This window comes from Mesoplodon densirostris, chromosome 9 (assembly GCF_025265405.1).
Source record: "Mesoplodon densirostris isolate mMesDen1 chromosome 9, mMesDen1 primary haplotype, whole genome shotgun sequence".
Classification (NCBI taxonomy): domain Eukaryota; kingdom Metazoa; phylum Chordata; class Mammalia; order Artiodactyla; family Ziphiidae; genus Mesoplodon; species Mesoplodon densirostris.
Genome location: NC_082669.1, coordinates 56,571,963 through 56,586,820, shown reverse-complemented (window position 1 = coordinate 56,586,820; position 14,858 = coordinate 56,571,963). Strand labels below are relative to the sequence as shown.

The following is a 14,858-nucleotide window of genomic DNA, read 5'->3' as shown; positions in this document are numbered from 1 at the left end:
CATTTTTCATGGAACTGACCAAGAAACCTTAGGTATCTTCATAGCGCTCCAGAAAACACGTTTCCAGTTTTTCAGAAGTAGTGGGCCAAACTGCTGTTTGTCTTCTTACGCGGTACAAAGGATTTAAAGGATGTTCTGTTTCCCAGATAGAATTTCCATAAATACAGTAGATTAAACATTTATTTATCTTAACAAGTCTATCTTTTTTAAAGCAAATCCTGTACCCTTAAAGATGGTTATACTTTTGTGCATGTTAGTTAAAGCAGATACTCATGTTATTAACCGTAATAATGACCACATGTTGAGTTTCTATTAAGGACCAAGTACTGTGCTACATGCTATACCTCTTGTACTAATTTCATAGCCAAAGAAATGTACGTGGCCATAGCATGCCAATATTTGCTGTAGAAGTTATTAGGAAGACCTATGGAATATTCTTGCTAAAATTTTAAATGTAAAATGTAATAGGAAGCATGAGGCTTTTTCTTTTATTTCCTTTGTTTGATTGCATGTTCTTATAGGTCTCTAAAAAAGTAGCAGATTTAATCCTTGAAAAACAGCCTGCTTATGTAAAGGTAGGATAACATTTGTTATTTTTAATAGTAAAATATTAAAAATGTTTGAGTGACTTATACTTGGAACTTGAAATATTTTAATTTATTCTTTTGTCTATAGTTTATAGCAGCATATTAACTCTATTTGGGTTGTGTATATGTATATTTTTTTCTCTCATTTGGGGAATTTACCAAACTGCAAGAAGTGGAAGAGTTTTTATATTTGATTCTAAAGTAATCTATTTGGTTTTCCTAACTTGAAGAGCCAATGAAAATTGCTTCAGTGCACTTTGTAACTCATAGATCATTAATAATGACTGCTCAGTCTGCCTTTAAAATATGATAAAATTGGAACTGTCTAGCTGAATCTGCCCTTTCATCAGAAAATAAGAGACTTCAAAATCCATTGAAATATCTAACTGTTCAAATGAAGACATTCATTGTCAAAGCATCTTAGCAAACAAATCATATATGTCATATCCTTGATTACCTCGTGAAGTTCTGTTGGATAGAAACATTTAAACGGATATATTATTAGTATTTATTTACACCCATCTAAAGAAGTTCAGTCTAGATTTCCTTAAAAACAATACTGCCTAAATATTTTGTCACATGCCATTGTGAAAATCAATTGAAAGTGGTTATTTAAAATAATTTTGTGGAAAAATATACCAACAATGTTCAAGTTCAGATATTTTTGTTGCTACTTTGTTTTCCAAGCAGGCTTTTCTTTGAAGCCCACTGAAGTTTTTGTTAGAGAACCATACCAATAAGAAAGAAAAATAAAATGCCTCAAACAGTAACCTACACCTAATCTTTCCATAGGAACTTGAAAGAGTTACCTCATTACAGACAGGTCTTCAGTTAGCTGCTGTTATCTGCACAAATGGGAGGAGGTATTGGATTTGATGATACTTTGTTCAAGCTGAGTAACGCCTAAGAGAAACTCTGAAACTGTCATGGAAAATTGATTTTTTTTTTATGATGATTGCGGTTTATAGAATGCCATTCATTAACTGAACATATATAATGGTCTAAAAACTGCACTACGAAGGTCTGTGAGAAATGTCTTTAAATCTAGTTATGGGTTAAAAATATTACTGTTTTTGTGTTGCTTAAATCAGTGCTTCTCAAACTGTCTTTGGTGAAGGACCAGTCTTTTTTTTTTCTTTTTTAATTTCCAACTTGTTACAGATTATTGTTTTTGTAAAATGCAATAAAAACAAATTACTAGGAAAATGAATTTTAAAAGACCCAACCAAACACATACAAAATAGTCTCATTTTTTCTATTATCAGATTCATCAAACATAAAATTATTGTGTCAACTTTTGCTCTGTGTTTAAAAATTTTTTTTTATTATTAGATTCATCAAGCATAAAATTGTTCTGTCACCTTTTCTTCTACATGTTTTTAAATGCTTATTCTCAATTTCTGTACTTTTTCTTGTGGTAGACCAGTAACAGTTTGAAGATTGGTATCAGACCACCCACCATGCTTCAAGTGATGCTGGTTTAGTTTGAGCCATTGAATAAATTTGTCAAATAGTGCTCACAGTCCCCAAATTTAAGAGCAATTCAGGATACTATTTCATTATTGCCTAATTGTTCTGTGTGGATAGTGTTCTTATTATACTAGAAAAACTTAACTATTTATTTTTCACTTTTACAGACACTTGAATATTGCAAAGGAAGGTTTTACTCAAGCTAGTTTAGGCCTTCTTGCAAATCAAAGGAAACGTCAGTTGCTGATTGGACTTCTGAAATCTCTGAGAACTATAAAAACATTGGTATATACAGGTTACTTTTTAAAAATTAAAGCTTAATTTTATGGTTGAAACAGATTTTACCTTTTGATTTATGTTTTTTTCAGCAAAGAACAGATGTCCGCTTAAGTGAAATGCTGGAGGTGAGTTTACAAGGCTTGGAAATTTGGTGATCCTAATAATATTAAATAGAGAATTATTGTGAAAAAAATTCAGATGTGCATTTTTCTCAAATTGGTATATGGTATGAAGAGCATTTTTAGACATGTAAAGGAACTTGCTCTAGTGCATCTTTTTCTATTGACATGATATACTTCATTTAGAAAAAATTATTGGGGGAAATGTTCAGTTTGTAGCAATGTGGGAGTGTTAACTTCAGTATCTTTTGATTATATCTGTGCCCAAATAGCAATGAAATTATCTTTTGTGTCTAACATAAAGTAGTGATTTGAGGAGTATGTCATAGATTAGTTATGTTTGGTGTCTCATATATTAATTGATTTTCTGAGTGAGCCATCTGTTTTCTGTGTGATGCTTTCTTAACATTGTCTGTATACTTTCGTTATAAGATTCACCAAAGCCTAATATATTACGTGTTTCCCCATAATACTCGAGCACCTTTGGGTAGGTACTTTGTCATCATCTCAGCATCCCCTGTGGTTTGAATTGCCTTTGTTGAATTTAGATTATGAACTTAAGGAACTTTTTTTAATGATTTTCTGTATAATCACTGTATTACTTCTAAACTATTACCACTAAAACTAGGGTTTGAGAAATCCATATGAAAAATTCATTTGGCATTAAATTACTGTTTAGGAATATTTGGGACCATTAATGAATATTTCACTTTTTTCCAAATTTATTTGTTTAAGAATATTTATGGATTTATGATAGAACTGTTGAATGTTGATTACAAGTAGAATGCATACTGTTTTGGAACATTTTATATAAACATTACTGAAAGAAGAATGTTAACAGTTAAAGAACTCCTTCCCTCTGAAGCAACTTGTACTTCTACATAGGCTTTATCTACATGTCATGGTCTCAGAGGGCTATTACTGTGTTTTTAAGGGAACAGCATATTTTTTTCATGGATACATTTTAGGCCTGGAGGTAGTTGCTTTGTTATATTTTACTATTTTTCTGTTGTTTGGATTATGATCCTTATTTGAGAGGAATTAAAATTTTCTGGTGCTGTAACTTTGGATAGAGTATGAACAGAGATTTTTCTTTTTCAGAAGCTTTAAGAAAAATGTTTCCAGCCTAATGACTTCTGTTGTTGATTCAGGAAGAAGACTATCCAGGAGCTATTCAGCTGTGCCTGGAATGCCAGAAAGCTGCCAGCACTTTTAAACATTATAGTTGCATAAGGTAAGGTGATGTAAAAATTTTAAAGCTGACTTTATTGTCAATTTTTATATAGGAGTTCTGTAACATACAATGTTAATAAACACTGAACATTAATATTAAGTGCTATGTTCTAGTTTAGCCTTCTTATTTGTAAATGAGCAGCACAGTAAAATTATAAATAACAATTCTTAAGGTTTGAAAGATCAGACACTTTCTAATCCTGTTTCTTGTCACCTCATTGAAACTCTTTTTCATATTTTTCCAATCTTATTGATTTCATTTTTATGGAGTAGTAGAGAATAAATTCATCTGTTCATGTCTCCATTGCAGCTCTTGGGAATTCTTCCTCCTTAACTATGCCCAGCTTATAAATATTGAGAGTTCTGTTGCAGTTTGCTTTTCAGATCCAGATGGTTCAATTGTTGGCTCATCATGATAAGAATTCTTTTGGACAATTTAAAGTGATTTCACTTTATGTAGGAGTCATCTTTGTAATATTTAAGTGATTATGTATTTAATGTATTATATCTTCTGTTTATTTATAAAATGTACAGTGTAAAAATAGCTACTGCATCCTCTGCTCTTAGTTCTAACTTAATGGATTTTGGTCTGCTTAAAATGAAGGTTTTGCATTAGTTGTGACAGTACCTTGAGGAATCTCTAATCCTCAAGTGTAATTTCCGCCATTCCTCTAAAAGCATCAAAAATAAATATAAAATCTAGGGAAAACAGTGAGCTTGCCAAGGAAACCCAGTTTCAAATTAAATTCATACTTATCCTAGAATGTAGTCCCTTAGTCTCCCCTGTATGGAGAATCTGGCACTCAGTGAGCAGGATGCACTGATATTGTAGATGTTGATTGCTAGTATCTGAAAAAATAAAAGGATTATGATAGAACAAAACATTAATACAGCTTTGGATTAAATTTTTTCTTTTAATATACTCTCACATCATAGGTCTGTGCTGCGTGTAGAATAACTAGGTATTTTCCCCCTAGAGATGATATTTTTTTTTCTTTAGGATTATGCATATTGAAGCGACCACTTTTTATTTGATTAGGAAGTGCATAGTTGGGTAGTACCAGTAATATTTTGATTTTATCCATTTTGACAGTGATTAACTGTCACTATTAAAAACTTGATTATGTCATTTATACTTATTAAGTTGGGTGAATAGTGAATTAGCTCTAATATGTTGACTATATTTGAAAATTTCTAGCAAGGCCTTCTGGCTCCTGAAGAAGCATAGCGCTCATTTAGTTCATTTCATGGTGATAAATCTGTTAGAATGAGAAAAGCTTATTTATGATTGGCTCAAAATACTTCAGGCAGTTATGTATTTACTGAGCGTTTATTATATGCTTGGTGCTTTGTTTTGGAATTGGCTGTATAGTGATGAACCACATATAATGTAATCAGTATAATCCATGGTTTTCTAGAGTGCTTAGTCTATCAAGATGGATTTGGATTGAAGCAGGCCCAAGTAGAATGGGGCTTTATAGAGAAGGAAGTTGAGCATACGGTGGAAGCGTTGGGATCTAATTTTCCTTAGGGGGTAAAGACTAAGGAGGACCTGAAGGAGGTGCAGGAGGGGTTAGCTAAACCAAGGTAGGAGGCGTTGTAATTATGAGATTACGGGTATCATGATGAAGTCTTTGCTGCAGAGATGCCAAGCAAACTGAGGACGAAAATATCTATAGCATTTATAGCAACAAAGAAATCAGAGTTGACCTTGTTAGGGACAGATTTGGTTGAAGTGTAAGTGTAGGATGAGGAAATTTTATATGGAGGAGAGATGTGGAATTGAGAAGGAGCAACCTGAATGTTTGAAAATCAATGCGAAAGAGTGAGAGGTTAAAAGTAAGACAGAGAACATAATAATAAAGCTTCATAGGGATTATTGGAGAGATTGACTTCGAAAAAGTCACCATTCTATTATAATAGAAAAGAATGAGTGTGGAAATTTGTTGGCAGGAGATTGAGGGTGCAGGTGACACGTTGACACTTCATTTTTTCCATTAATTAAAATTTTTATTTTAGGTTTGCTAAAGTAAATATCTTACTTGGTGAGAGTTAACTATAAAAAACTGAAAGAAATCCTTATCTGGGCTTTTTCAAGTTAGCGTGAAGTGGCTTCTAAGCACTTTTTCATTTTTATGTATATAGTGATATGTGGAGGAGTTATCTGACCTGGTAAAAAGTTTTGATCAAAAAGATCTGTAATGATTTAAGTTAATCATTGTTTTATTTTAGATAATACGGTTTATAAGCGGCATGCTGTGTTTACATATATGAGTCATGCATGCAGTAATAAGAAAAGTTTGTCTTATATTCTGAAAATAGGTAATGCACAGATACATTAAAATGTCCTAAGGAATTCATTGTAGTGGGATTTTATCTTAGGCTTCCTAGAAATCTGTTAGAGTTGTGTTTTTAACTTGGTGATTTAGTGACAACATCAGGGTGGCTCCGAAAGCAGAGCTGTTAGTTGGAAATGCTTGGTGGTGAGGATAGGCCCTCCACCAGCAATTCTTCTCCCCCACATAGAGCAGTGTTTCCTTTGCCTGCCACCATTCATCCTGCCTGACCCAATCCCCTTCTCCCTTCACCTTTTTTTTTTTTTTTTTTTTGCCGTATGCGGGCCTCTCACTGTTGTGGCCTCTCCCGTTGTGGAGCACAGGCTCCGGATGCACAGGCCCAGCGGCCATGGCTCACGGGCCCAGCCGCTCCGCGGCATATGGGATCCTCCCAGACCGGGGCACGAACCCGTATCCCCTGCATCGGCAGGCGGACTCTCAACCACTGCGCCACCAGGGAGGCCCTCCCTTCACCTCTTATTTCACCCGTTAGCTCCTAGTTGGGAGAATGTAGGTTTGTTCACTTCTTGTAGATAATGTGATATAGGAAATAGCAATAGAATTAGTTGCTATGTGGGACAGATTGAGTCCACAAAAATGAAAGGAATTTTATTCTAATTTCCTTTTATTTTTGTCTTTATTAATTAGATGCCCCTTTCTTATTCTATGCATTTATTTTTGTTTTGCTCTTTTTCCTCTGGTCTTCTGAATACAATCAGTATTGAACCTGTTCTTGAGCTCTTTCATTGGGTCTGTTCAGACATAATTCACCAACACTTTAAACGTTCTTTTAATTTACCTGGATCTGTGGAATTTAGCAAAGGCAAGATTCAATCTTTGCTTGGACCTGAATGCATCAGGGTGAAAAGTCATTTGACACTCTGGTAATCATAGGAATAGTCATTTCCAACTGAATTCACACTCTTATTTTCTTTAAATTTAAATGTATTTAAATGTATTTTTATTCCTGTTGATGGTTAGAGAATCAAGAAATATATTCTTTTTAAGAAACGTCCTTTAAGAGAATCATTCCATGATTCTGAGCGTTTCTGAATTCTTGTGTGGTGTTTCTGTTTTTTTGTTTTCATGTTGCAGGCAAATTCATATGTACAGTGTATCTACTCATGCACTTCTTCATTTTTCTTTAGTAGATTATATGTTCCTCTTTTAATACCTTGTGTCTTCCTTGAGATGTGCTGTGTTTCAGCATCTTTAGTAAAAGATACTGTAACACCAGTTTTGTTCGCTTTGATAACTGACAGGGTCCATTTTTACATTATTTGACATTTCTTGAGTTGATTGACAGAGAGTTATATAGTTGGGATTTACTGGGAATAAGAATCAGAGTGTGTTTATGTTAAAATACGTCTGAATGAAGCATTTAATTTCTTTATCACTTGACATTTATCTAAATTAGTTTCAAGAAAAGTTATTAAAAGTCAGAACTTCTTTATTTTTTAAAATTTCATTTGAAAGGAACTACTGGAATGTACCTGAGAGCATGCTGGATTATGCTCTGAAAAGTTTGTATACCAACTGAACTAGTTTGTTGAGTACTACATTTTAACATACACAGATGGATTTAATTTCTCATAATCTTTAAAATATCCTTTTATTTTTTTCTCTGAAGACAATCTTGGCAGTTGAAAGAAAATTGTAGGTTTTAGAACTTTAAATCACAGAATAATGAGCACAGCTTTTACGTACAAATACAGCAGTGCTGGGGACTATTCTTCCCTTGTTGCCCTTGATTTCATCTTAGCAAGCAGTGCCTGCTCTCTTTCTCTAGACTCAGGCAAGGGGAGCGCAGGAACCTTGCCTGGAGCAGTGTTGAGCAGTGTTTCTGCAGGATCACCAGGCCTGCTTAGCTACACCTGTATGTAGATCTGAAGTCCCTGTTGCTTGATTGGCTTGGGCTGAGTTATTGATACCATGCTATTTGGACACCACCTGCATTCCTTATGTTTTATCTTAACTTGTTTTCCTCTGGCTTCCTCCCCCACACAGTGCCCTTTAAAATTAATGTAAAGTGAAATCTACACAAAACATAATATTTGAACAAAAGGTCTTAAAAGGTAAAGGTTTTTCTTTCTGCCCACCACCCATCATTCCCTTTCCTACTACCTAGTATAAACTGCTTTTACAGCTTATTAATTTTTTTCCTAATAGATTTCACTGTAATTTAACTACATGACAATATCTTTTTCCTGATTTATCATTGTAGATAGTTGTTGATGCTCTGACTGTTTACTCCCCATAATAAAAATCAATAAGAGATAGGTGTTTGGTATACATTTTCCTTCTATTTCCTTCTCCATCTTCCAAGTTTTGTTAGTGAAACTCTTATTTTTACTTGGTCAAGTTTATAATGTTTATATTCTTTTCACAACTATAATTAAATCTGTGCGTTTTCTAACAGGTTACTTCTAAAAAACTAACCTAATAGGAATCATATTTACTATATTATGTTTATTTAAATATTATTATCTGCAGAACTGAGTGATTGGACTTATAAAAAAGGAAAAATAATCCTTTGTCTCTGAACGAAAATCAAAATCCATTAGTGTCTTTCTATTTCTGTTGAACATTTTTCACCTTTTTGGTATGACTCGGCTGCTATCATTTCTTTGTAATATTCCTTTTTTGTGTATTTCTCTGTCCTGTGTTGTTATAGTTACCTCTCTGAAAATTATTTTTTTTGATATGGGATACATGGGGTGTAAGTGTTCAGATTTTGAAATGACCTTTATTTAGTCCATACACAATTGAAAGAAAAATTATTTTTTTCCTTAGAAAATGGAAGGCATTGCTCAGCTGTCTTTTCTAGCCTTCTGTTTTGTAGGACAAAGTCAAATGCTACTCCGATTCTCATTCCACCATAAATAGTGTCTTTCCTTTAGAATTTTTAGGATTTTTTTTTCTACTTGAAGTTATAAAATTTCACCTGTCTAGAAAAGTCCTGTGTCACTCTTTACTCCTAGATGATGAGACAAGAATGAAGTATTATTTAATGCTTAACTGCATGAGATGCTATGTTACTTGTTATACCAAGAGCTCTTGAAATTTATTTCTCTAGGAGTTTGTAATAGGCAGTTAACAGGCAGGACTGTGGGATAATATACCAGTTAAGAGCACAGAGTGCATAAACGAAAGCCATCAGACATGTTCAACCTGTGAATGGCTCACTTCCCATACCCCAGCAGGGATGGGAAATACTGACATTTATAGGAGTGGGAGTAGAAGCTAGGCACCATTAGCTAAGGCAGCACTGACCATACAGTAATTCTAAATTATATTTTAATAAGGTTTTCTCACTAAAGATATTGAGTCGTGATGATGGTGATAATGATGATGGTATAATAATACTTAAATTTTGGCCTTTACTATGTGTCAAGTGCTGTACTTGTCATTTTCCTTACTTTTTCTTATTTAGCATTAACAAAATATTCCTCGGAGGTGTTATTGTCTCTCTTTTATAGATGAGGATGTCGATGCTCTATAAAGTAAGTGGCAAAACCAGGATTTAAACATAGATCTGTTGGGTTGCAGAGCTTGTTGTTCTTAAACCACAACTATGCTAGACTGTCTACCAGTGTGATAACTATTATGTGTAGTGGAAGCTCATGGCTGTTAGGCCAGTTTATATTATTCTGCTCCAGTATCTGAGTTATATTCTTACTAGAGTTAATTTTATTTTTTCCTAAAACCTATTTCTGCCAGTTGTGTTTGTTACTGTATTTATGTTGTTTAAGTAAATAAACTAATGAGATGAAACAAAATTTTTTGAAAGTAAGTTGAATGCATTAGAAAAACAACATATTGTTAAAAATGAATTTCCTTTTGAATTTTTTGTAGATGAAACAACTCATAAATTGGGGCATATAAGGTAGCAGTGTGATCTGACATTTGGATTGTTTTGCATTTGTTTTTAAGCTCCTTCACTTTTGAGAAACTGGAACTTGAAATTACAGACAATTTACTAGTCATTTGGCTCATATGAGACTAAGAAGTTAAAACTCCAGTCAAATGAAAAGACAAGACCTTGGCTCAAAATCAGAAATGGGTGAATGGGGCTCCCCTGGTGGCGCAATGGTTGAGAGTCCGCCTGCCGATGCAGGGGACACGGGTTCGTGCCCCAGTCCGGGAAGATCCCACATGCCGCGGAGCGGCTGGGCCCGTGAGCCATGGCCGCTGAGCCTGCGCGTCTGGAGCCTGTGCTCCACAACGGGAGAGGCCACAGCAGTGAGAGGCCCGCGTACCGCAAAAAAAAAAAAAAGAAATGGGTGAATGAAGTACATTTATACAATTTTAGTTAAAATATTCAGTACACATAAATATTCTTGTTTTAACTTTGATCAGTTGACCAACTAAAAGGTCTTCTGCTGAACTCTAGCACAAGGTTGGCAGAGGGCCTTTGTCTTTAAAGGGCCAGATAATAAATATTTTAAGCTTTGCAGGCCATAAGATCTCGGTTTCAACTCTTCGGCTCTGCCCTTGAAGACCAAGAGCTGCCTTAGATGATATGTAAACAAATGCATATGGCTGTGTTTCAATAAAACTTTATTTAGAAACATAGCCGGTTGGCTAGATTTGGTTCCTCAGCCTGACATCTGCTCTGGAATTACAATTCATAAAGTTTGGAGATATTGTGAACATTTTTAGTGTCCTTAGTAATGGACTGTAGGCTTTCTCTGTGGTGAATGATTGTGTTCTGCGTTAGGTCAGGGAATTCTGAACAGTGTGTGGGCAGAGATCTGGGTAGATCCAAAGTGATGTTCAGAGTTCTTTTACAGTTTGTTCATTGTTTGAAGGATCATGTGGACACTTCATGGTACCTCAGAGTTGTTTGTTTAGCTTCAAAGTGTTTGAAAATCACGTTTTCTGTGAGGTCTGTTGATAAACTCAGCAGCAGTGAGTAGACTGAAATCATTGGAATAGACCTTTGATCTAAACAGACTGGAGTTTCCAGGGCCCATGGACATACAGTATAAACTTGGAAGAATAAATTTTACTTACGTGTATTTCAGAAGTTTTAGCACTCTACTGAACCATATATAAAGATGTGGTAATTGGGTAACTGGTGTTCAGCATATAATGGAATCTTGAAACTTTAGAGCTAGAAGCAACCTTTTAGATCCAGCCCACTTTTGCATAGGAAACTGATGCCCAGAGTTATTAAGAGACTTGTCTTAAATCACATGGCTTAATAACAGAACAGGGAAAGATCATTAAGAGGCTAATTACTTTCATACTATTTTGTCTTTCAGCAAGTCAACTTTGTACAAAATTTTGATTTATATGCAACTTTCCAAGACGCATTTTGCAAGTGTGTGTCCAGATCAGTTATTTAAAAGAAAACTTTTAATTATTTATGGATATGTTATCTTTAATATTTTCTATAGTGATTATAAAAATGCCACCCCAAAATTGTTTGATTCATTCCATTCACTTGCAGATAGCCTTTAATAGCTTTTAGCCTTTCACCTTACAACTGGTAATTTTTTTTACTGTAATGTAGCTTTTATTTATCCAAATGTTTATGAATAGGTCCTTTTTACATACTTTGATTAATTGACTGAAATAACTGGAATTCAGGTTTCTAAATGATGGCTAAGGGTTTCTTTAAAGGCTGTACATTTAATATGTCCACTCGTTAATCACATTTTTACATATGTATCTTTAATTAGTAGCAAACTGTTATCAAACTACAGTTGTAGATTTTGAGAGCATTTTTAATAAGACCAAAATGTTTGATTTATAAATTTTATATTTAAAATTTTCTGCATACTATTTACCATGTTTGCATTAACTCTTAATATATAGGCTATAAAACCATTTTAACCATAAATAATAGAAGCAATAAAAACATCTAGATTTATAATAACATTGTAAATAAACTCTAAAGCCCATTTTTTCAATTAAGAGGCTGAAAAAATCATTACTCTCACCTATGAATTAGTTTAGATATATTCCTTTTTTCTCCAAACTCACAATATTCCCTGAGAATATGTTTACCAGTTCTGATATTTATTATTCTGGATGTTCTTGCTTCTCCATATCTGTGTCTCTAGCTTCAACCTTAGGTGAACTTCTGAGCCCTGTGTGATAGAGGAGTGGAACCAGCTTCCACTCTGCTTATCTCTTTTTCTTTCACTAAGGCACATGTAGACCCAGAGCATGTCTGACTCTTTTTCTTCTAAAACGTTCTCCTTTTTTTTTGTTTTATCTCTGTAGTTTTTTTTTTTTTAAATTTGAAGTAGAAAATGGGGGCTGAAAGAATGATGGTAAAATTTTGTCATTTTTTGTTTAAATTGCAAATTTGACTTTGCAGATATTTATTACTTGCTCTGAGTCAGGCAGTGAGTTTAGTTATTCCTGGGGTGTCACTGGGAAATAAGCCACAGTCTGCTCTGACAGATAGTCACAGATATTTCTTTACTATAATTCAGGGTGCTGTAAGCAGAGCATTGTGAAACTTAAGGGAACAGTCAGCAGAGGAAGACTTCTGAGAAAAGATGACATTTGGAAGATAGATGGACATTTGGGCCCAAGTGAGAAAAGGAGAATGTACTTTATAGTTATTGTGAACATTATATGCAAGAACAGAGGGTGTGAAAGTCTGGGGTTTGTTTGGGGAGTTGCCCATAGTCTATATGACTAAAATACAGTTGACCCTTGAACAATGTAGGGGTGAAGGGCGCTAACCCTCAGCTCAGTCGAAAATCCATGTATAACTTATATAGTTATAAATTATACTCTGAATCTGTGATTCTGCTTCCGAGGATTCAACCGAGGATTATGTAGTACTGTAGTATTTACTATTGAAAAATATCCGCTTGTAAGTCGACCAGTGCAGTTCCAATCCCTGTTGTTCAAGGGTCAACTGTATAAGCACTGACAAGTGAATGGGAAGCTAATTTTTCATGTCAATTGTTAAGTCTTATGTGCCATGCTAATTTGGGGCTTTATCCTTGGTTTAATCGGGCGCCATCAAACATTTTAAAGTAGTGGATTAATGTGATTTTTATTTCTGCTTTACTTAGGAACTGCAAACTCAGATGTCTTTAGGGACCAGGCAGGTAACATATATATGAAGCTGCCAGATGACAGCAGGAAATGGTCAGGTCCACAGGACTGTCGGGCCTTGCCTAAAGCCTTTCACATACAAGCTATTTGAAAATGATGCATCTGCCAAATCAAACAGAATGTTGACCAAATCCAGTCTGGAGTTAGACTCCTGCTCAGAGCTATCCCTGAAAGCTTTTTGGAGTTTGTTGTACAATGTTTGGTATGCAGGTCGATGGTGTTCATCAAATAAATGGATGTATGAGTTGAAGGGTGGGATGTATGTGTTGTCTGCAGAGATTCATTAGGAGGTTATTAAGTGATAATACTTGATTTAGAGCACAAACTTGATAAAGGAGAAGCATAGGTGGATATGAGAAATACTGAAACGGTAGAATGATCAGGGTCTGATTACCAGTTATATATGAAGAGAGAGAAGAATTAAAGATGACTTTAGAATTTCCAGCTTGGATTGAATGGGTGGTAGTCATATGAATCAAAAGAGAGAACATGGGAGAAGGAACAACTCTGGGAGTTGATACTGATTTTTTTTTAATTGGGTGGAATGAGGAATTAATTCTAAGTGCTAAGGTGCTATCATGGCTATCCTTTTAGAGGTATTATTTTGAAGCCTTTAGCTCTCATTCCTTTTTTTTTTCATTCATTCATTTATTCTTTTTCAGACAGAAATTCTCAGAATCATTTTTTTTAAGGAAAATCTCACTCCTGCCTACAAGTATTTCCTTAACCTATATTTTTGTCTGTGGCTATTTTTTCAGGCATAAATCCTGGTTAGAGACCCTAATTTTTAAAATAAGGTATTAATCCTACACTGTTGATTGTCAAATCCTGAAGATTTGTTCATTCTCAGTGTTTACTAGAGAATATAATCTTCAATTCTCAACCTTAATCAAAAGCATGCTTATGATAAATAATATTTGTAGAAAATGGTCTAATTCCTTTACGTGTTTGGATGTTTATCTTTGAGGCCATCAGAAACTGGATACTTGTATTATTATTGGTTTTACTTTTCTGACAAATTGCTTTGCATTTGTATCTCTCTCTCTCTCTATCAAACCACTTTGGTGTTATCTCCTCAGTTTGCATTAAAAGGCTCTATAAGAAGCAAAGACAAGGAGTCCATGAATCCATATTGTATATTCTGTAAGGCTGTTACCAAGGGTGTTGTTCCTTAGGAGATAAAATATTGCTATCCTCTTTATCAAGACTGGCAAAATTTTCTCTCTCACTTAACGCCAACAAAAGTGGGTTTTTTTCTCTTTGTTTTGTTTTTTCTCTTGAGTTACTGGTGTGTTTTGATATTCTGGACACTGAATTGTGTACTCTGGGCTTCCCTATTTGTTTTGGCTGCTAGGACTTTGAGAGTCACATTTATAATCAGATGACAGTTGTAAAAAACCTTGTATAATTTTGGTGTATTAAACTACATCTTCCACTTGTTCTTACTGTTCTATTTTAGTTTCGCCTTAACCTCTTTTGTTAAAAATGTTTTCTCTAAAATTGTATTTATTTTGTTAGATACCACAGATCTTTTTTAATATTGGGATATTATAATTCAAATAATATCAGTTTTTTAAAAAACTGACCTAGGGAGAATTAAAGGGGAAAAAATCAGATTCAATCACATATCCCAAGTGTATAACTCAATATATTTTTACAAAGTGAACATAATTGTGTAATTACCTCCCAGAAACAGAAACAGAACTAGAACATTTCTAGTACCCCAGAAACTTCCTTCATGCCCCATT

The 14,858-nt window shown here is 34.3% G+C and overlaps 1 protein-coding gene across 1 annotated transcript in view; it reads left to right on the top strand.

Annotated features, from left to right (window-relative positions):
• VPS50 (VPS50 subunit of EARP/GARPII complex) overlaps window positions 1-14,858 on the top strand; it is a 130,623-nt gene that overhangs the window by 25,438 nt on the left and 90,327 nt on the right. Inside the window, exons 5-9 of the mRNA XM_060107650.1 lie at window positions 522-575; window positions 1,380-1,450; window positions 2,225-2,342; window positions 2,426-2,461; window positions 3,607-3,689. Of these exons, the coding sequence (XP_059963633.1) occupies window positions 522-575; window positions 1,380-1,450; window positions 2,225-2,342; window positions 2,426-2,461; window positions 3,607-3,689 (362 nt within the window). The remainder of the gene's footprint in view (window positions 1-521; window positions 576-1,379; window positions 1,451-2,224; window positions 2,343-2,425; window positions 2,462-3,606; window positions 3,690-14,858) is intronic.